The sequence below is a fragment of the Mirounga leonina genome, unplaced genomic scaffold (genome assembly GCF_011800145.1).
Source record: "Mirounga leonina isolate KUSES-001 unplaced genomic scaffold, KU_Mleo_1.0 Mir_153, whole genome shotgun sequence".
Classification (NCBI taxonomy): Eukaryota; Metazoa; Chordata; class Mammalia; order Carnivora; family Phocidae; genus Mirounga; species Mirounga leonina.
In genome coordinates, this window is record NW_023270387.1 from 25,326,679 (window position 1) to 25,350,289 (window position 23,611).

The 23,611-nt window shown below is 42.4% G+C and overlaps 1 protein-coding gene and 1 non-coding gene across 2 annotated transcripts; one reads left to right on the forward strand and one right to left on the reverse strand.

Annotated features, from left to right (window-relative positions):
- Positions 1-717: 717 nt before the first annotated feature.
- Positions 718-824, forward strand: LOC118013559. Its single transcript, XR_004680050.1, has one exon. It is a non-coding gene; the product is annotated as a U6 spliceosomal RNA (small nuclear RNA).
- Positions 825-8,053: 7,229 nt separating this feature from the next.
- LOC118013511 (transcription elongation factor A N-terminal and central domain-containing protein-like) lies at positions 8,054-9,237 on the reverse strand. Its single transcript, XM_035009447.1, has one exon. It carries the CDS (start codon positions 9,167-9,169, stop codon positions 8,054-8,056), a length of 1,116 nt encoding a protein of 371 aa, XP_034865338.1. The 5' UTR covers positions 9,170-9,237.
- Positions 9,238-23,611: the final 14,374 nt, after the last annotated feature.

Here is a 23,611-nt window from a genome sequence, read left to right on the forward strand (position 1 = left end):
GATTGTTGAGAGTAAGTGGCAGGTGGAGAACTGAACCTAGGTTTGTAGACTCAAAATCTTTTGCTCTTGTGCTATTGCACTAATAAGCAGTGACATTTTCTACCTTATCTCTCATTTTATCTTTTTTATATAAAACATTTTATATCTTATATGCATTATATATTTTAGATATCCCCATTCTATCAGAAAATCTGGGTGTTATTCTGATAGGAATAGAAAGTCCACTTTTCCTGAGAATGGCATTTATTGATGCATAGCCTGTTTCTCTGTGATTTCCAATAAAGCTTACGGACATAAAGTTTTTCAAGAATATTACTGGGAGGGGCGCCTGGGTGGCTCAGTTGGTTAAGCGACTGCCTTCGGCTCAGGTCATGATCCTGGAGTCCCTGGATCGAGTCCCGCATCGGGCTCCCTGCTCCTTGGGAGTCTGCTTCTCCCCCTGACCCTCCTCCCTCTCATGCTCTCTGTCTCTCATTCTCTCTGTCTCAAATAAATAAATAAAATCTTTAAAAAAAAAAAAAAGAATATTACTGGGAATAAGTTTAAGGTGATATTTTAGTTGTTATTCTGAACACCCTGTGTCCACTTTGACTTTGTGTCCCACTGATGACAGCTACCACTTCCCTTGGAAGTTTAGAAGACACCTGACTCCCTGGTGTAGAGGCGGGGGGCACTTCTGGAAGGTGGTGGAAGAAAACTTTTAAAAAAGCTTGGGTGGTGCTCGCTTTGACAGCACATTTACTAAAATTGGAATGATGCAGAGAAGATTAGTGTGGCCCCTGCACAAGGATGACACGTAAATTCGTGAAGCATTCCATATTAAAAAAAAAAAAAAGAAAGAAAGCTTGGGTGGCTGTGCTGGGCATGGAGATGCAAGGGAGGATTTGTTGCCCTCGGTTCTGGGAATGATGTCAATAGACAGCCTCCAGCCCTTAGCCCCTTTGGGAGTTGCCTCACCAGCGGGCACACATTCCAGGGGATTGCCCACTTCCAATGACCGATCAAGGCAGAGGGTAAAAGTGCAGCTATTTGGGCCCATTCAGGCCAACTCTAAGGGGTTATTTGCTCCAGCATTCCCTGTGGAGTTGACTGAAGCTGCTGGACCTGCATTGCAGCCGGTCTTTTCCCTGTGCCCACTCCTGCTTCCTTTCTCTCCCTTCCAGGGATGTGGATCCCAGGGGCGTTCCCTGTTTAACACCCTGAATCCTAAACTCTTTCTCAGAGCCTACATCTTGGAGAACTTGAACTGTAACAATTCAATTTATCTGTACTTTCTTTTGGAGCAGGGGTAGGTAATTTTCTATAAAGGGCCAGATAGTAAATATTTCAGCCCTTGCAGTCCAACCCTGGCTTTGTAGTGTGAAAACAGCCATAGATAATATGTGGATAAATGAGCATGGCTGTGTTCCAATAAAACTTTATTTACAAAAAGAAGCGCTTGGCTGGATTTGGCCTGTGGATGTAGTTTGCCAGAGAATTACTGATTACTGAGAATTACTGATTCATTTCAGATGATTGGAGAATTCTGGCGAATTCCTGATTAATTTCTTCATGCCCAATATTGCCTAAGTTACAAAGCAGCTCATTATTGTGCATAGTGAGTGCTGAATGCAGGATAAAGCAGTAAGATACACTCTTAACAGAGCTAACAGCCCACAAATACAGTTTCAACATAAGACAGATTTATGATCTAATGCTAGAAGGTACTTTTAGAGGTTATCTTCTGCTCTAGGCAGAGCTGTTCCCCTTTAGCCTGGTTCATTAGCAACTTGGCATCCCCTTCTCCGGATCCATGGAGATGGAGAAAGAAGACTCCCAAAGGGAAGAGTGAGGGAAGGAAAGGGCCAAGGCCTCTGCCAGCACTTTTTTTTTTTTAAAGATTTTATTTATTTATTTGACAGAGAGAGACAGCAAGAGCAGGAACACAAGCAGGGGGAGTGGGAGAGGGAGAAGCAGGTTTCCTGCCAAGCAGGGAGCCCGATGTGGGACTCGATCCTAGGACCCTGGGATCATGACCTGAGCTGAAGGCAGACGCTTAACGACTGAGCCACCCAGGTGCCTGCTCTGCCAGCACTTTTGCATATGTTATTTCTCTTCTTTCACACAAACTGTGTGTATTTATGTCCCCATTTTGCATAGAAAGTGATTGCCTCAGAGAAGGTAAGGAGGCTGCTCTGCAGAGCTTGTAAACATTGGAACTGATTTTAAACCCAGGTATGTGGGACTCGAGAGACCGTGCCCTTTCCAGTCCTCCAGGCTGACCTGTCGGCTTGGCCTTGGATTGGAGATAGTTCTTTAAACTTGATCATTTCTGCCTGAGAGGGCTTGGCACAAAGAGCTGGATCCTAGACCAGCTTTCATGGCTCTGTTCCTGGGTTTCATTGGAGGCTGAGTTTCCACATTTTTGCCATTAGCCAGGTCTGGGCCATGGCATCTGATGAGTTGAAGCTGTTGGATGCCTGGGACCAGCTGGTTGGTGCTGGCTTTGAAGTTCACTTTCAATCCTTGCAGGTATGAGCATGGTGGGGGCCCTGCACCAAGTCCTATCACCTTCCTTCTGTCAGGCAACTGTCATCACCCCACAGAGCTTTTATTCACAGCCTGTTGTCAGGAAGCTGGCCAATTCCTTGGGAAGGTGAGAGAGGAAATTAGGAGGCTGGGGGCTGGGAGGAATCATGCTATCGTTATGCTCTTACCTTAGGGCTGATGGAAATAACACTGCTCTGGCACCTGGAGAGCTGGCTGGAGCCCAGGCTCTGCTGCACGTAAGCAGCGTGGTCCTGGGTGAGTCCTGTAATGTCTTTGAACTGCTCTTCTCACCCGTGTAAGAAGGATAAATATTCTAGCTTGCCTACCTACTGCATGGTGCAGTTGTAAGGATCAACTTGAGTGACACATGAGAGAAAGCAGCTGGAGAAGAAGCCAAGGGCATAGTCCGGTGGTTCTCACACGTCAGTGTACGTTAGAACCATCTGAAGGGCTTGTTAAAACAAGAGTCCTGGGGCTACTCTCAGAGTTTCTAACTCAGTAGACCTCTGGTGGGGCCTGGGACTTTGCATTTCTAACAGGTTCCTTACTCATCCTCCAAGACCTTTTTCAAGTTGTTTTTCCCATGAAACCTTTCTTTGGTAGCGCAGGTCCGGCTGGTCTCACCTCTGAACTTTGAAACTGGGCTGTCCCATGGTTTGTACTCCTGTGTAATGGCACCCATGATGAGCCCAGTGGGGGCTGCCTGGAGTGCTCTCTTGGGCAGGTTGCTGGAGCCACATCCTGGCTCAGGGCAGAGTGCCGGCACTTACTCACTTAGGTGTGGACAGGGAGGTGGCGGTGTGCATAATAGATATTTGTCATCCCTGACTTAAGAGATTCGGCTGTATTTTCTGTGTGCTAGGCTTGCCTTTACAATTAAATTATACACTTCTTGATGACAGATACAATGTTTTTTACTGCTGTCTCTTCTGTGGTACTTGGCTTAGAACAAATCACCCTGAGCTCTGAGTTCCCTGAGCACAGGGCCATCTGTGTCCTGTTCGTTTTGACTTCTGAAAACTAGCACAGTGCTGCTAGGCCATGGCAGTGGCTGCAGATATTCTTTGCTCAGTCAAATAATACTTTTCGAATACTGGAAGAATATTTCTCAAGTTTTTGTTCTGGTCACAAATCTAACAACTACAGACATGAAGCACTTTCAACTTAATCTACGTTATTGACACGCTCTGCACTATTTCCTTAAGCCTAGGCAATCAAGAAACCAGTAAGTCAAGCCTTGATTTGCAGTGTTTGTCCATTTTTGTGGTGAAGGCACTTCCGCCCTGTTAATTTCAAGCTCCCAGGTTGATACCACTGAATACAGAGCTGGGAAGAGGTGCACAGCAGCATCCTTCTCTACAGTTTTTCCACCATGCACATACAGTAGATGGAAATAAACTCAAAGCACAAGTGACTGTAAACTTATTAGGAAGTGATGGGTTTTGAGTATTTATTATTACCTTTTACAAATATTATTGACTTGTTCATAAGTTTGCATGATTTAATTATTAATAATGGCCGTGTTTAACACCTGGTTTGTACAATTCCTGAAGCTTTAACAACTGGTTCGCATGAAGTTTTCTTTAGCACACCCCTGGATGAATTGGTATAGATCTGCAGAAGTTAGAATTTTTTTTAGTTGCAAGTCATAAAATCTTAACCTAAATTGCCAAGAGAGATAATTTTGCCTTACAAAATTTAAAGCGTACAGAAGGGTAAGGTCGGTCTGGCATCAGGCCAGGTGTCATTAGGACCTATTCTCTCTTTCTGTCCTCTGTGTGGTGTCAAGATGCTTGCCTACAGCTCAGGCCTCATTGTCCAAGGTTTCAGTCATCCAGAGGAGCAAGGACTTGGCCCATTGGCTCTGATTATGTTCTGTGTTTGGCTCTGAACCAGGCACCGGAGTGGGGGAAGTGTGAGGCTCTCTGCCACAGTCTGATTTATCTCCCTTCACCATCAGTTCATATGTTGAAACTTTAACCTCTAGTATGATGGTATTTGGAGATAGGGGCCTTTGGGAGGTAGTTAAATTTAGATGTGGCCACGAGGATAGGGTCCTCATGATGAGATTAGTGCCTTTATAAGAAGAGACCAGAGAGCTTCCTCCTTCTGCCATCTAAAGATGTAATGAGAAGGCAGCCATCTGCAAGCCGCGAGGAGAGGCCTCATGGGGAACCAAACTGATTGGCATCTTGATCTCGGGCTTCCCAGCCTCCAGACTGTAAGAAATAAGTTCTCATTGCTTAAGCCACTCCATCTATGGTATTTTGTTATGGAACCCCAGACCGACTAAGACTCTCCTTCTCCAGGCTCGCCCTGGCAGTTTCACCCAAGCATGTGGACTGAGAGTGGAGAGGGGTTTCCTCATAGGAAATTCCAGGTATCATTACTGGAAGGGTGGTTGGAAGCAGACAGCAAAGCAAACATCCATTGTAAGCTCTCCCTCCCTCTGGACAGAAGGAATAGTTTCTTGGCTCAGAGGGTGCAGGTGTCAGGGAAGCCTTTCTGGAAAAATGATTGGATCACTCCTTTTGTGTACAAGTGGGAAAAATGGGAAAGGAAAGAATGGACACCTGAGGCAGAGCCACAGTCCAAGCAGCTCCATGATTTGTGGGCTTGCTTGTTTTTTTTTTTTTTTAAAGATTTTATTTATTTATTTATTTGACAGAGAGAGAGACAGTGAGAGCAGGAACACAAGCAGGGGGAGTGGGAGAGGGAGAAGCAGGCTTCCCGCTGAGCAGGGAGCCCGATGTGGGACTCGATCCTAGGACCCTGGGATCATGACCTGAGCCGAAGGCAGACGCTTAACGACTGAGCCACCCAGGCGCCCTGTGGGCTTGCTTTTGATGGAGTTTAGGGCAGGCCACCAGAGAATGTGCCACTTCGGCATGTGGATTATTTCAAACTGGACAGTCAAGGCCTGAAAGACCCGGGAAGAGCTTTTTACCTCTCCCTTAACTGCCTAAAAGAATTTAGTTGGGGGGTCTGGTCCCAGAGAGGGTTATCACCAGAGATAACCACGAGGAGTCCGGGCTAGGTGTGGTAGGCTAGGAAGAGTTTGGAGAGGCCTGTTTGTTAGGATTCCTCTCTCTGTTCCATTGTCTGTGCATGGCAAAATAAACTTTTTTTATTTTTTTAACCAAACATTTGCTCTTCCCATCTTCCTGTGGATTGTCTTCATTCCCTTTGAAGCCCAAGATCCCTTCCTCCTTCTTAGCTCAGGATGACATATAAACCTCAATTTTTTGACTGTCTTTTAGCCTCATAGCTTCAGGGTTCCTGTATGTAGAAAATTAAATTTATTTGTTTTTCTCCTGTTAATCTGTCTTATCTCAATTTAATTATTAGACCAGCCAAAGAACCTAGAAGGGAAAAAAAGGGCAAGTGTTCCTCTCCCACACCTCCCACCAGGGGAGCATGGCAAGATGTTTGTGGCAAAAAGGACTACTGAGAATTTTGTTCCACGAGTCCCAGGGTTCAAACTTTAGCTACTTGGGTGAGAAGACTGTGCCCAGGAATGGAAGCTCTAAAAAGACACATCTTCACTGGGGAAGTATCTTGCTGATACTAGGAGCATCTTGCTGAGGGTTTGGTGTGAATTCTGAACTGACCAGCCATCACAACACTCCTAAAGACCTATCACTATTAGATCAAGAGAAGGCCCTTAAATTTGGTGTGTGAAGTTATGTAGGTGTCCAGACAAATGAGTGCAATGTGAAGGTCACAGCTGATATCTCCACTAGGAAATTTTGGAAGAAAAAGAGCTGGGGTTAGCAGTGGGCAGGTACGGATGCAGTCTCTTATATGAACTTCTAAGGAGGCAAAATGGAGAGAAACTGAATGGAACCAGATGTTGATGTATCTGTTCCAACCTAACAACTTGGTTCTTCAGGGTCAGTCGGGGCCATGGGTACAGGAGAGAATGCCAGGCTTTCTGGCCAGCAGCAATTCCAAAATTCTCTCTATCCCTGGAGGTCAACAAGACATTGACCTGGGTTAGCCCTGTACTTTGGAGTTTTTGTGCAGTACAGTGGGGCCAGGAGAAACCTGCCATATGCATATAGGATATTACAATACAGCGAGAATCTCCTATATATGCTGAGCACTGTGCCAGATGTTATTACACACACACCAGCTTGTTTGATTCCCTCAACTACTCTGTATTACAATCAGTTGTCCTCATTTGCAGAAGAGGAAACAGGCTCAGAGGCCACAGTTACATAGCTAGTAAGTGGCATTGCTAAGCTCTAACCCAGTTCTTTCTGACTTCAATGGCAATGTTGATTTCCTCCATTTGATGATGAGCTATAGATATAGCAGCCTTTGGTTGAGCACTAATCATAAATGCAACCATCACTTTAGCTATTCTTGAGGGCAGGGTTGTGTCTCATTCACAATCATACCCCCAGTGGCTAGTGGTGAAAGTTAAGAAAATACAGGATTACATATACTTTTCTTAATGACCCTTGGCATAGGTGTTTAAAAAATTCCACTTTAGAAAAGAGGAAACTGAACCTCAGAGAATTTAGATACTTTTTCTAAGTTCTCAGAGACTCTTATTCAAACTCAGGTCTGTGTGAATTCAAAACTGATGATCTTTACATTCCTTGGTATGTCTCCCCCATTGACCTGCCCTGTGCTACTCAGCTTCTCTCCCCACTGGGTAGATGCAAGTCAATTGTGGATGGAGAGAGGGTGGCAGTGGTGGTGGGATGTGCATCAGTTTGGCATTGAGAGAAGGCAAGAGGTGGACCAGTAAGCTGGATTCAGCCTCAGGCCCTACTCCTCTTTCAGTTGGAGTCCTGCTTAATTTATTCTGATTTCTTTCTTAAGATTTCATTTTTTCCCCCCAATAGGAGATTTTTTTTGTACCTGTACCTCAGGAACAGCAAATATTTCATGTACAGAAAATATTTCTTTTTTAAAGATTTTATTTATTTATTTATTTGAGAGAGCGAGAATGAGAGAGAGAGAGAGAGCACATGAGAGGGGGAAGGTCAGAGGGAGAAGCAGACTCCCTGCTGAGCAGGGAGCCTGACGTGGGACTCGATCCCGGGACTCCAGGATCATGACCTGAGCTGAAGGCAGTCGCTTAACCAACTGAGCCACCCAGGCACCCTCATGTACAGAAAATATTATTCAGAGGCATCTTTGGTTTTTATTTTTATTTATTTATTTATTTTTGAAGATTTTATTTATTTATTTGACACAGAGAGAGGGTACAAGCAAGGGGAGCAGCAGAGACAGAGGGAGAAGCAGGCTCCCCACCGACTAGGGAGCCTGAGGCGGGGCTCGATCCCAGGACCCTGGGATCATGACCTGAGCCAAAGGCAGATGCTTAACTGACTGAGCCACCCAGGCACCCCCATCTTTGGTTTTTAAAAGTTAACATTTATTAAATTCCTGAATTCAGAAGCCTAGTTTTTCCTTAAAGATCAGTTTACAAATCTTATTATTCTATTTACAAGTTTAATAAATGTCAATTACTTTTTTTTTTCTTGGTTAAGAGAACATTTATTTACCATCACGGGCAGACCCACTTGCTATGGTACCACTGCTCCCCACATTCGTTACAGATCACATAGGTCATCATCTCTTCATCTGGATTTGAATTCCGCACCCAACTTGGCAGGAAAAGTGTTCCTCTGGCGATTACAGTGACCTTGCAATTGAACTTCTCACAGCGTCTGCATTTTATTTTCTTTGCCTGTGTGCCCTCAGTGGCGTGGGGAAGGTGATGTTCCTGCATGCAAGGTTCCATGTAGGAGGCTCTCAACTGCTTCAGTTCTTTGCTTGCCATCTCCATCACTGTCATTTCGGTGAATTCTCTCTGAGACGTGGTCCTAGAGAGCAAGTTCTGTTGTAAATGAGAATTTTTGGGGTTCTTCAGATTGGCAACTTTGCTTCTAACACAAGTTTTGTACTTTTTGAGGTTCTTCAAACGAAGAGTAAAAATGTGCCCTTCAATTTCTCTTGCAAAGTTTTGCCACAAATCAGCTTTGGACTGATCTGTGCAAGAACTCATTAAAGCTTCATAAAGAAGTTCTGTGCATTTAGCTCTCACAGGTACTGTGGGGTCCAGCGACTCACTGGATCTCTGGTCAGTGGATTTTGGGTCACCACCCCTGAAATGCTCCTCCTTGGGCTCCATTTGACTCGTGCCATTTTCAGGCACAAGTGTTTCAATGGCTCTTGCAACATCGTGGGGTGATGAATTAGAACTGGAGCCGCCTGATATCTCATCCTGACTTGGGTCATGAGAAAGTCTGCAGTTTTCTTCGTTTCTGCCCATAGGGAATGATTTAGGGCTGTCCCTTGGTTTGAAGTGGAGATCCTTATAAAGAGCTTCCCATTCTGACAGCAAACACTTGCCTTTCTTTTTCAAAGCCACCGTAGGATAGTTTTTGAGGACTCTGTACACCGCCCTGACCATGACGGTCTCCTGGAGATGCTCTTTAGTCACATGAAGAGTCTCCAGCTCAGTAAGGTGGTTGCCAAGATCCTCAAAATTCCTTTTAGACATCAGTTGCTCAATAAGGGATGTTTTGGCAGCTACCTGCTTCTGGTCAGACATCTTTACAGCTCTTAACAGCAGAAGGCAATGTACATTTATTGAAGTCCATGTGCCATACACATTCATGTCATCTCCATCCTCACAATGAGCCCGAGTCAAGTATATGGCTTATCTCCATCTTACAGATGAGGAAACTGAGAAGCGCAGGAGCTCGGGAATCTCGGGAGACCTCCACGTCGAGAAACGTCAATTACTTTTAAGGAAGCCTTTGATTAATAATTAGGCCCACTTACAGACTTATATACCTCTAAGCTTTTAAACCCCATTTATGAATTGAATATCTTAATCTCATTTGAAATCCTTCAATATCTTGATAAAATAATCTTTCTCAACTTCTAAGTAACTCTTATAAATTTAATAAAATAAACTTACATAGATGGTGATTCTTAAGTATTCTTAGTGGTTCCAATACTGTACATAACCTTAGAAAGATTACACTTAAATATACCAATCAAGATTACTCATACGTTTCAAATTGGGTTTTTTAGTGCAGGTAAATTTTATAATAGGCCAAACAACTTCTTTTGAGTATTACAAATACTTATACTACCAAATAGGCACAGATTTATCCTTAATACGTAAATATTAATGTTCTAAGTGTGAGTCTTTTAAACATTTTATTCTTAATTCTAGATTTTCCCAGAGTTGAAAGATGCTTATCCACTGAGGGAATAATAATGCCATCCCAAGCAATTTGGGGAGAATTCAGAGATTTTAGGTAGGATTGTACCTGGATTTCTGCCTGCCCTTTTTGTAGCCCAAACCTGGACTTCATCCTGTTACAGGTGGTCAGGCTTGCATACAAGGCTGCACAAACTGGTATGGCCACACAAGTACTTACCAGGGTATCACTCGTGCTTACTATCATTTTATTCCACTAAGCCCTGTCCCACCCAGACTACTCACGGAAGCCTGAAACTGACTCAGGCTGTCACATGACTCGATTTTGCTTTTCTTTGTCTAGGATATATTAATTTCTTTTCCATCTAGCTCCAATGACTTTTGACATTGATGGAATTCTATCTTCTTTCCATATTCTTCCTGACCAGTAGGGCCACACAATTCTAAGAGTTATTAAAATGATATCCAATTACATCCTGCAAATCTCACAGCTTCTAAGGTAGAATGCCCGACAATTTTACAAAGGCTTCTATTGTTTAAAAGGTTGTTTCAGAACGTAACACTGGTGGAATCCTCAAGGTTTAGAAGAAAGAACAAATATTTTGGGAGCACTTGCTATGAGCCAAGTACTCTATGTACATTATTTTATTTGTCTTCCAACACCCGTTCAAAGTGTTTATTTTTATCCCCATATTCAAATGAGGAAGCTGAGGTCATGGTGTTTCTCAAGGCCAAATGACTAATAAATGGTAGAGCTAGGACTAGATTTTAAGACTGTTTGCAAAGTTCAGGATCCTTCCATTATGCTACTTTCCAAGTTTTGAAGGTTTTATTACATGGCTCTCCGAATAGTGGAGTAGTCTCCTCACTTCTGCACCTTGACGACCAAAACCTTCTAGTGTAAACCTGATCTTTCCAGACAACCTCAAGGCTCAAAAGCAGTATCTGTCGCCCTTCTCCTCATACTCCTTAAACCACCAAGATTTAGATTAAGATTTAAGATTTCCAAGGATTTTCATGACAGCAGCAAATTAAGGGCAAGCTGTAAGACACATTACAGTCACAGTCTTGGGCCAATGTTCCAGGGTCCTGAGGCGTTTGCATAATTCAAACCCTGACCTCAACTGATGGTGGGTTGGTGGCCCCAGAATGTTTCACTTTGGCATGTGGATTATTTTGAACTGAAGACAATCAAGGCCCAGCAGACTCAAGAGCTTTTACCTCTCCCTTAACTGTTTAAAAGAATTTAAATAGGAAGTCTGTGATGGGAAGAGAGCTATTACCAAAGATAACTTTTTTTTTTTTTTACATGAGAACAACTTCTCCATATGGTATGGCAAACATTTGTTTACCAAACATTTGCTCTTCCCATTTTCCTGTGAATTGTCTTCCTCCCCTTTGCAGTCCCAGACCCTTTTTTCCCTTCTCCTACTTGGGATGGCATATAAGCCTCCGTTACCTGTCAAGGGAGAGCCTCTCATCTTTGTGGAGCTCCCATTGGTACATAGTTAAAGTTGTTTTTCTCCTGTTAATGTTTTATGTCAAGTTAATTATTAGATCAACCAAAAAATTTGGAAAGGAAGAAAGAAAAGTATTTCTTCCCTGCAGTTTTGGTGCCCAACATAGGGCTGTCCAGGATCTGGCCAGTGCTCACTTCAGGGCTGCTGCAGGGGAGAGATCCTGGGACCTCTGACGGAAGCTGGCAGAAGGTAAGAGTTCTTACCATGTCAGTCTCCTGGATCTCTGTCTGCCCGGTCTGTTGGAAGTGAAAAAGGTGAGAATACTTTTCTTTTTCTAAATTTAGATTAGCAGAAAATATTTGGGTGAGCTAGTTTCTTGGGTATAGCAATTCTGGTAAAGATTTGTGATGAGTACTTTTGATTTCTATTGATCGTGTTCCTCCCAGAAATGATCATTGTTTTCTTTTGTCTTTGTTTTTTGTGTCATTTGTCAAGAAGAAAAACCACAGGGTAGAATGGAGGCATAGGTCCTATAGTTTGTTGTTTGAGCCGGCCTCACAGACTGGTGAGTTCATGGTTCTCACCAGAAGGGCATCTGTTTAGATGAACTTTGCTGTGGATCCCCTATGTAAAAACCAGCTGCGTTTTTCCTTTTGTCTTGTTGTATGTCCTAAGAGCTTGGCTTTGTGATGGGTGAGAATATTCTCTCTGGTCTCTGCCATCTGGGAGTGTACATACTGGTGTGCATCTGGCGGCCAGTCAAGTGGACTGGGGTTCTGAGACGTGAAGTCACAGACGGCATTTTTTGTTGTTCAGCTGTGCGAGCTCTCAGGAGAGTTTGTCTTGAGGGGTCCCAGTCCATAAGGGCCTTCGTTGTCTCAACCTTTGTTGTCTTGTTAGTGGTGGAAAAGTCCCATTTCTGTATCGCCTGCCTGGTGTCACAGATTAGGTGGTCTATGACTGAAAGTGTCGAAAACCAAACTCTGTGCTTCCGGGCCAAAACTCGAAGATGGAGTCTGGGATAAAGAGGAACGATAGCATTATTGCTTAGCTGGGCAAAGGAAGCTGCAACAGGCTTTGGCCTTGAAAACCTGCAGGCCCTCCCGGAGGAAGGGCCTGGGGGGCTTTATAGGGAAATACAGGCTTGAGCTGGTTTTAACAGGAATTGTGTATGTGCTACTAGCCTCCTTCATCGTGTCTTTAGTGTGGTACCGGGTTCCTGAAACAAAAGGCTAAGAAGGGAGGAGGGGAGGTTTGCGGAAGGGAGGAAAAAGGTTACTTTAAAATCCAGCTTCACTGAAGCACTAGTGCGGCCATTTTGATTTTTGTTCAACTTTGTTTTTAAGCGGTTTCACAGGCATCTCACATTCCCGAGACACTGTTTTCTCTACGCAGTTCTTACCACCAGTGACAACAAAGGCCTTTACTTTCTTAGGCTGACTTTGGGAGTGAACTTTCTGGATCTTGTGAGGACTGCATCTCTTGCACTCTCTTGTGGGACACCTCTTGTGCCCTTGGTTGAGCCATAAAAAGGCTATTGGTTTGAATCGCTATTGAGATTAATAAACTCGTCAATGGCCAGGGGATGGATTTTTTTTTTTTTAAGATTATTTATTTATTTATTTGAGAGAGTGTGTGTGTGTGTGTGAGAGAGAGAGAGAGAGAAAGGCAGAGGGAGAAGCAGACTCCCCACTGAGCAGGGAGACTGACTTGGGGCTCAATCCCAGGACCCTGAGATCATGACCTGAACCCAAGGCAGATACTTAACCGACTGAACCACCCAGGTGCCCTGGAATGGATCTTTTGAATTGAGGAATCTTCTATATTTGAAAAAAAAATTTTTTTTAAGAGAGCTCTCATTTTAAACAATCGTTTTATTGGTATCTATGGAAAGACCAAATTAAAAAGTGGATACACAGAAGTATAATGGCTAGCCTTGGGGGCTCCCTTAACAAGGTGAAAGAGCAGAAATTAAACTTAGAACAAAATTAAAGTCCACATCCAATGTAAATTCCCCTTTTTAAAGTCTGGCCCCATCTCCTCAGCAAATTCCCTTAACTTCCAAAATTCCTCTACTTTGCCCAGAAAATTCCTTACACACTCTGCTGCCTGTTTTAGCTTCTCTTTTGCTACAAGATTTACACAGAGCACTCCAAACTAATCTCTAGGCCCAAGGTATGCATTCTTTCTCTGTTCCTTAAAGATGTAAATCTTACCATGTCTTTGAAATGTAAACACCATATGAGGTAATTAAAACTCTGCCCAGACTGGAAAAAAAAGGGGGTGAGGGTGGGGAGGAAAAGGGCTTTTAAAAATACAAACCGCTAAAAAGTCTCTCTAGCCCAGATTCTAGACCATAGCCTCCTAAAGATCACCTGTCAAGAACAATACAAATACAAACAATACGATACAAATCTTAAAGTCTTCACATGTAGTAAAAAGTTTTAGCCATCTGAGCTCATAAACTTAATTTTACTCCAACTAGTACTTATGAACTAGTGAGTTTTATATTGTTATATCTGATTCATGGCTGAAATTTGAAAATGAAAGCCATAAGATCTCTGTTTATCAATATGTTTATGTATGTCTTTTGTATGTACATTATAGATATGGTATTTTTCTACCTCCAGATGGTGTTGCAAAATTAATTTGTGAAGAGCCTCATTTAATTGACTTAAAAATAAATGCTTATAAATTAAGTATTTCTTTTTTTAAAAAAGATTTTATTTATTTATTCATAAGAGACAGAGAGAGAGGCAGAGGGAGAAGCAGGCTCCCTGCTGAGCAGGGAGCCCACGCTGGACTTTCCTGGGATCATGACCAGAGCCGAAGGCAGATGCTTACCCTCTGAGCCACCCAGGTACCCATAAATTAAGTATTTCTAAATCTCAGAACTGTACCAGAAACGAAACCAAATATTTTTCAAGTACCATGATCTAGGATAATTTTTTGATAAATAAAAACTATTTAAGTTTGTTGGTTTAATTAATACATGTTTTTAGGGCTATCAGCATTAAGTATACAATACTTGTACTTTACCTAGGTTTACTAAGAGTAAAATAAGTACATGTTATCTCTGTTACAAAATGTCTCAGCAAAAAAAAAATAAGATGAGAGCCAACTGCTTTAATGCCTCCTGAAATTTTCATGAATGATCTAAGTATGATTGTTAAAAACAAGTAAATTAAATAGATGTAAATGAAATAAGAAATTTTAGGTGAACTTTTCAGTAATGGTTGTTTTATGGTATGTGTATTCAAAAATAGTTACCCAAATCTCTTTGGTGACTTCCACTGATAAGACTTTTCCTAAGGTAAATTAAATAGTAGAATTTTATTGATTATCTAGATCATTTCCAAATAAGATAAAATACTAAAACCTTGATTACTAACAGTGAGCTTTCTTTTACAGAGGCCCTGAAGATATTTGGGTCCATTACATGGTCTGTGCCATATTGAAAAATTTGTATGGGAAACATATAAACATATGGGAAAACATATATTTTCAGAAATTATATAAAGTATTTATAAATTTATCAAGCCACAGAATGCTAATGTAAAAGACAGTTCATAATTGTTCGTTTTTAAATTTTCACTAAATTAAGGTTCTTAAGGGTTAAATTCTAATATATGAAATTAAAGCTGCTAGAAATAAGGGACACTTCTCCAAACACAAGGAAAGCAGGATGTGTGTTTGCAGTGACAGAAGGTATATTTTTATACCATAAAAAATTACAACTTTTTATGACTTTTTTGTTTGAAACATTGCTGATTTTTAAAAATGATTTGTTTTTCCAGATTTAAAGAAACCTGTAGAGGCTTCTTGTAGGCAACAGGCTTGAGCAATGGAAACCTGAGTAAGGTAAAAGAGCCTACAGTGACCACGGGGCTGAATGCAAATGGATTCTTTAGGCGACCCACCTCCAAATATCCATATGCCCTAGCTGACCAGTGGGCTTCTTACAACCAGGTACAGGTACCAAAAAAGGAAAATTTCATACATTCCCATGCCTCCTCACTCCCCACCCTTAACTATAGCTCCCCATCACTGCCTTGTGTCAGATGGTCTCTCTTTTTCTGTCCTGCTTACTGCTCCCTTGCAGTGTATTCAGTAAGCCGCTATGTCCTTTGTTCTGCCTCAGGTGAATTCTTTCACTGCCTGAGCCACCAGCTTCCACCTGATGGGGTCCCCCTACAAAATATTTTTCTTTTTTCTCTTAGGCTACTTATGATTTAGAGCAATATGATAAAATATAGCTTTGTGAAGAAAGATGAAACATGTATCTTTTTTTCTTTGCTTGATCCCTCCAGAATTCAGAAACTCTCAGTGAATATTCTTATTTTCATGGCAATATAGTCATTTGCATGTGTTCAACTTGTGATCCTTGTAGCAAGACACACTTAGAAACATTGGTTATATCACCAAGGATTTGACTGGGATGTCATATTTGAGAAAGAAACACACAGACTCAGGACCAGACAGCTTTAAGGAACTAAGGTTGACTTTATTGAACCAATAAAGCCCCTTGAAAAATCAGTCTGGTATCTTGCTTACAGAGTTCCCAGCAGCCTTACCAGGTGAATAAGGAAGGATACTTCCTGGCAGGCCCAGGAACCTTAGGATATTTTGAGGACCTCAAGAAGAGAGAAATTCACCCAAATCTTCAGGTATTACAGGTGAAGTCTGATAGCAAATCCTTGGTTTCGCTGCTTAGCCCCAAGAACCTGTTAAAAGTCCAATCTGAGATTCCTTATAAAAAGCAGATAAAAAAGATTCTATATAGTTAGCCGTTATTCTTGCTGCACTTATGTAAATAATCAAGCCAAGTTTATTGAAATGGACAATTTGCAAGCAAAATACTTTACTATGGTTCTTTTTAATAAAAATAGTGAATTGTAGAGAGGAAAAATTATGTTTCTGTAGAAACTGTAATAGACACTCACGGAGATTAGATTCTAGTCCGTTAATTGTCTTTGAGGTTTCATTTTCTACCAGTAAACTGTCCTGATCCTGAATTATTCTACTTTCCTCCAATATTTGGCTATAATTCTCCAAACAATTCCTAATTGTTCTCCCACTCTTCTGACTTAGAATCAGTAAGAGCTAAAACTGCCCTTTTCCCAAAGCTGTGCAAGCTATAGCTGGACAACCTAATATAAACCACAGAGAAATCACCACAACAGCTCATATATAGACAGTCTTCACACTTATGGCTATGTGGCCACTGAATGCCCTCACTCCATCTGGAGATGCTTTGAACTTGACATCTAGAAATCTTCTTGACTGGCTACCCTCAGAACTCAGAAACGGGTTTATAATTTGTTCCAATCATTGAACATTGTTTTTCTTTTGTTTCCATGGAAATACCTGGTTAAGTACCTGATTTCTTGCACAATATAGGCCTAACTTTTGGGATCCCAGCTGCATCACCACTTCCTAAAATGAGACCTCATTGTTTAAGTGAACTGACCTAATTTTAAGACTAAAAGATTAATTCAGTGAAATCATGGAGCAATCTACCAGCTCAGCTTTTAATATATGAAATGTCCAGGGAAGTTTCAGAGGAGGGAACTGATGGAGTTCAGGGCAGGCCTTCCCAGAATGTGCTGCCTTGGCATGTGGACTATTTTGAGTTGAAGACAGTCAAACTCAACAGACTCAAGAAGGGCTTTTTACCTCCCCCCTTAACTGCCTAAAATAATTTAGATAAGAAGGCTGTACCAGGAAGAAAGCTTATTTTCAAAGATAACTTGTTTGTGGGTTTTTTGTTTTTTATTCTTTCATAAGAAAGATTTCTCCACAGGGCGTGGCAAACATTTGTTTTCTAAACATTTTCTCTTTTTCATCTTCCTGTGAATTGTCTTCCTCCCATTTGAAGTCCCAGACCCCTACCCTCTTCTCAGCTCAGGACACATAAACCTCAACTACCTGACTGTTAGAGAAAGCCTCTCATGTCTTCGTGGGGCTCCCATGAGAATGCAATTAAATTTGTTTTTCTTGTTAATCTGTCTCATGTCAATTTAATTATTAGACCAGCCAAAGAACCTAGAAGGGAAGAAAGGAAGTCCTGGCACTCCTTCCACCATGTCCTAGAAATCTTTGGGCTCTCTTCCATCTCCAGGAGGCATTCAAACAGTTATAGAAATTAGCACTTTCTGCCTCCTACCTTTCTTTGACCTTCTTTTCTGTTTGCCCAGGTGAAAACTGCTTCCCTGACAAGTCCCGGTGTGGCTTAGGACTCACAGCTTCTTAGGGAAGAAGGTGGGAACTGAGGCCCATGGGCTCTAATGGTTGAGCCAGTTCTTGTGCAGTGCACAGGCCAGCTGAATGACATCTTTCAGTCACCCTGAATGATTGCCTGAGAGGGAAGAAGGAGACTTCTTGACTCTGGAAGTAGGACGCGTTTGTAGAAATTCATCATCCCCTTTGCTGAGGGTTGGACCCAGCAAGGTGGATAGGCTTCCAGCACAGCTTCAAGCAGATGGCTGCATTTGAGTGACACCTGGTGTGGAGACCCAGTGTCAGCCCACAGTAGACTGAATCAACAACAAAAAGGTATTGGGATTGAGGAAGAGGGTCTTTGATTCCGATCTTGGCTTTCTCATTGACTAGCTATGTGATTTAGGATTGAACTGTGAATTATGCTCCCTCTCTCCCCCATTACTTAGAATTTTTATTTTATTCCATTAAAAAAATTCTTTTAGACTTATTTAGATGTAGGTTTTAAAAAGTCATAAATTACTTTTGACATGAATTAAGAAAAGGAAAATATGAGTGACATAAGCTGATTAAGGTATTCCTAAAACTTCTTTACTTTTCTGAAAATATTTTTGGCTTAGGCATCTAAAAATGACATTTTCCTGCGCGATTGTTTTGAATACCGGGTAAGGTTGTAATAGCATGTTGACAGAATGGTGGCAAGGAAGGTACCTGCCCAGAATGCCTAAATCCTGCCTGACTAATCACACTCCCAACAAGTCTTCTGAGACTCCTAAGGCCCTGCACACCCAAGGAACAATAGTTGAATAAGAATAAAACTGTCACTTGTCTGTCAGCACTGATAACTTGCATCTAACTTAGAACTCTGATCAAAAATCCTTGGAGTCCCTGTCATGGGGGGCCTAAATGAAGACTTCTGCTTTGGTCTTAAATCTCAATTTGGTGGGGATTAATGTGGGAACTTGGGCTATCTAAACGGTAAGACTGTCCATTTTGCACCAAGAGATTTTTCCTGAAGTGGCTATGTATATAGCCACAGGCAGTGGGACCAGATCCATTCTCTTAACTGGCATGGGTACCAGTCACTGGGCCAGGGACAACAGCTTGAATCTCAACTATGGGGTTGGGTAGCAGTCAAAAGGAAATGCTTGAAAGGGAGTCAGTGATTCAGTGGCGCTCCATTGTTTTCTGGAAAAGGAAAACTGTTCAACATTAACAGCTACATTCATCATGCAGACAAAAGAACATTTGGTGAGATGATTCACCTTCCCTCTCCCAGCCGCGCCTTCCCTTATCAGTTCACAGGATGCCGAAGAGACAGAAGGTATTTAAACCTGTTGGCTTGGGCCCAGTTTTTCATCCTACTCTAGAAAACCAGCACTGTTTTCTTTTCATTATGGAGACTAGGCAGGGAAGTGGGAATAGGTATGTATTAGTGACGGAAAGTGATTCTTTCTCCCAAATCAATAAAAAAATCAAACTTCATGCTCCTAAGTGGCCTTGAGAAACCTTGGCTAAAGTTTCCTGTTAAGTTCCCAGGAATAGTTAAGAAACTACTTAAGGCAAACTTAGGGTGATCCTAGCCATCTGTACTTATCCAAGCAAGTGAAATGGATTGGGACACCCTGTGAGGCCAAAAAGATATGAGTACGGCTGTGTTTCAGAGTGGTTACAACCATGGGTTTGGAGACACAGAGAGCTGGATTTGACTCTTGGCCCTGTTACTTATTCTATGAGACTGGGCTCTCGGCTCTCTCTGAACCTCAGTTCCCATCTCCAGAAATAAATGGTAACAATCCCCACCTCGAGAGTGCTGGCTCTTCTTAAGCAGTCAACAAATGATAGCTCTTATTATTGCCTAGGGAGAGAGGACTAGGGGCAGATGACTCAGCACAGAACTGGGCATTTAGCATAGAAATTCCTCTTACATTCCACTGCCTTTCTCCCCACTGCACATTTTACTAATGTCTGTGAAATCTTGACAAGCTAGTGTCTTGCCTAAAATGATATAATGAAGAAGACATTACTGGGTATGGTGAGGTGTGGTGTGTGTATGAATATGTGGTATCAAGCAGGGAATGAGAAAAGTTTAGAATTCTTTGATTGTTAGATTACTGTGACAGTGCCACTAGCAGGTGAAATTGATCACTGTGATGGTTGGCTTTTCTTCCATTTTCTGGATAAAGATACAACTCTGTGGTTTTTAAAGCTCTCCAGCATTTTTCTAGCTTTGATTAAAACCAATAACTTTAGAAATATTTGTGTTTCTATAAATACCAGCAGGAACTGAATACTGGTTACTGTGTAAGAGCCCATCTATAAAGGGGAATATTCTGAGGCTTTATTCAACCCTCGTCATTAGGATACTGGTATTAAAGTTGTGGGTCGCTGCAAGCAGCTTTAAGAGTAAGGAATATAGTGAAAAGCCTTTCAATGCCAAATAGCCAGTCTTTCCTGGGGAAACAGAGTCTGCTTCTGAGGAATAATCTAGCCAGCTGAGAGACTCTGGATATTCATAGTGTGGCCATTCACTATAGTTGAACTCTAACTTATTCCAGAGATGGTTAGGTGAGAGGCTGAAGGACTTTGAAAGCTCCTACTTCTATTGCTAAGCCTAAGTAAGAGCTAGACAAAAGGCTTTGGAAAGATCTAAGGAAAAGTGAGACTCCAAGAAGGGTTGGACATTATAAAAAAATATCACAGAATTTCAGCTCTGGGAGGAATCTCAGAGATGAATTAGTACCCTAATCCAAAGCACTCATTTTATAGACAAGAAAACTAAGATCCACATAGACGGAGTAACTAAGATCACTGGAAACTAGAGCCCAACTTTTCAGATTACTGGTCCAGTGCTCTTCCCACCAGAGATTGTCACCTATTTATGGGGTGCCTTCTGGGTACAAGGCTATGGAAAGTATAAGACATCCTACCTTACTATATGGTACTTACTGTGTAGTCAGACAAACAAGATAAGTATGCATGGAGTGATAATAATATTATCAAGCATGTGTGATGGGCACCATCTGTGTGATGGGAGTTGAAACAGAAGGAGAGATCTCATTATTGATGGGCCAGGGAAGCTTCCAGAGATCATGGGACTATAGGAGGGCCATGAAGGATGTATGTGGTTTGGATGGGAGGAGAGGAAGGCCATTCTAAGAAGGAGAAAGACATGTTCAGGAGAGCCAAGTTAGGACAGTAAGTTGTTGTGAGTCAGCAACAATTTGGCAGAAGTGGTAAGTTTCCCAGGGTCACAGAATGTTAGAACTGGTAGATACTTCAAAGATCATCAGGCTTAATCACCTCATTTTACAGTTGAGAATATTAGGTCCAGAAGGTTAAAGTGGCTTGCCCAAGTTTATATACCTATGAAAGTCAGACTGGGGATTAAGACCCTCTCATCCAGTACAATTTTTACTATACCCTGCTGACTCTAAGAAAGTGATAATAGACAGAATGATCATAGAGGACCTTGCATGAGACACAAGATGTTTGTATGGGAAACCTTTGAACTGGGAGATGACACAGAGTGGTACTTCATACAGATTGAGCTGGCGGTGATATGCAGGACAGATGGAAGGAATTAAGCAGAGAGACCAGTTAAAGAGGCCTCAGAACTAGAACAGCTATGAGATAATAGGAATTGAGGTGGTAGGAGAGCAAATGAAGAGGAAAGGATGAATGTGAGAGAGATAGGCTATGGGAGAGTCAGGCAATGAGAGAGGATGGAGACAAAGACTACTCTGGAAGTCCAGATTTGACCAGTTGTCCATGGAAGAAACCACCTTATACTTTCCTCTGGCTTTTGCTGTCACTTCCCCTTAGCACTTCACTCACATATTCATTCTTCAACAAACATTTTTGAGCTTGTGGAAGGTGTTCCATATTAACCCCAGCCAGTGACCAACTGAGTGTGATGCTTCTGTTGTTTTCTTGGGATCTGCCCCCTTGAACTCTTCTTGGTCAGAGTTGTTAGAGGAGAAATAAGGAGAACAGTTTGGTTATTGAAAAGTAAAAAACCCTGATTGTCTGGGAGGGTGTTGAAAAGCCAGCAAGATTTCAAATGGGAGAAGGATCAAAGTGTCTTGAGAAGGGAGGAGGCGGGCCCTGTGCACACAGAAGCTCCTGGGTCTTAGGGAGAATAAAAGATCCCAGTGTGATGGCAACAAAGGGACTCCTGTGCATTCACAGCCATGGGCTTGCAGGGGTGATGAACAGCATTGGCCCTGAGGCCAGGCTGGGGTGGCTCTAGGCTCAGACTGCTGCCCCTACCCGGGGGAGTGGAAGGGTCAACTATCAGAATGAGGGCAGGCGCTGAGAGCTCCTTATATCTGAGGGAGACCCAGAAACCACAGCTTTAGAAGGCTGAGGGCTGCCAAAGGGTAGAGTCTATGCTTTCCTTCCCCTTCATTCATTCTTTCATTGATTCCTACCCCACCCTGATCTTTGGATACCCTTAATAATTATGGTTTGTCCTTCTCCTCTTCTTGGCTTTTGTGACTGCTTTTATTCCAAAGGTTTAGTTTTACCAACTGGACTTGAACAAATAACAGCAAATTGGTCAGAACACACAGACCAACTAGCAGGTTGGTTCTAGCCATACAGAGAAGTATTCTGTCATGCATCTAGGCCAAGCATAATGGTTCTAGGCACAAAGGAAACTTCAAAATGGTTTAACTTATTTTTGTTTCTGGCTTCTAATAACATCGAGAGAAAATGGGGTAAAAGGAGGTCCAGAAATCAGGTTAGGGAAATATGGTCAAAAACTCCAAGTCAAAGAACTTCCTATTTACCTTTCAAAATGTGTAACTTTTGTAAATGTCCTTTGAGGTCAGGGATTGTAGAGAAGTGCTCTGGAACCATTGCTCTGCTATTTCTTAGTGCATGATTTTGGGTAAGTTACTGAATTTCTCTGGACTTTGTTCTTTATCTGTAACATTGGTACGATATCTACTTTGCATAGTTCTAGCAGGACTATTTAACAAGTCTCTGGCAAAGAGTAGGTGTGGATTCGGATTAGTTCTGGGTGAGACCAGTTCAGATTTTGGACTTGGTATGTAATTCATTCTGTTCTCTCAGAGTTGTTTCCTTCTGGCATTGAGGAAAATTAATCTCAAAGAAATGTGATTATCAAGAAAGAGATGACCATATGGTGGGAATTGCCATGTTTGAGTTCATCCTGGAGGTCACCTCCCTCATCATGTTGCCTTGTGTTGATGGAATGCCTTGGATGGATGCCCATTTAGACTTTATTATACGAAGCCAGAGGGCTGGGCAGTGTATGGTTAGGAAGGTCATGTCCCAGCAGGAAAGAGTCAGTGACTTGTGCAAACTGCAAGCTGAGCCAGCAATGCAACCCAGGCATCCTGACTCCCCACCCTATGCCTAATGATAAGGCCCATTCCTGTGTCCTATATCTGGGATTGGACATCTCTGGAGCCAAGAGGGTGACATCAGGGCATCTGGAAACTCAATCTCCTTCTCTGATTTGGATATAGAGAAATGGTGTCAGAGCTCCAAGAGAAGGGCTTTGCAGCCTGGGTTTCTCAGAGGCCAGTGGTGGGAATAGGTTCTTCCCTGGAGACTAGAGGGAGGCAGCAAGCTTTCAGAATTCTCCACGGGCATGGGCGGGAAGAACCACTGAAGCATTGAAGGGGAAGGGGGAGAATGATTTATGGGTAAAACCTAAATGAGCAGAACTTGCTGGCTTGACCTCAGCACCAACTGAGGGGCGTGGGAGAGCATTCTGCAAATATTTGAGAAGCACTGGTGCCAGAGAACTCAATGACTGAACCTGGATGGAAGGGAAGAGAAGGAGCACAGAGCTAAGTCTGTCAAGGAAATCTTTCCCAGAGCCTCCTCCCTCAGGAACCCTTGTCTGTTTGGGCATCTCCCCATGGCAAAGGGTTTAAGCGCTGACAAATTCCAGGATACAGACCACATGGGCCAGAGAAATAGGCCCAGATCACTTCTCCTGTAGAGAATTTGGGCAGAATGCATGAGGAAAGACAGGTAGTGAGAACAAGATGAATGGGATAGTCCTGCCCTTTCTTTTTATGTTCTAATCAGTTTTCTGTAGATCCCCATTAATTTGTGTTAGTTCTGGCTTGTTCCACCTTCCCCCCGGTCCCTTCCCTATAATATCTTTGTGTGTGTGTGTTTGTGTAGGGGTGTGTGTGTGTGTGTGTTTAACAATTTCACAGTAGGC

Bases quoted from the DNA above. Each gene is read 5' to 3' on its own strand.
- LOC118013511 (XM_035009447.1), bottom strand. From the start codon at position 9,169: ATGAATGTGTATGGCACATGGACTTCAATAAATGTACATTGCCTTCTG.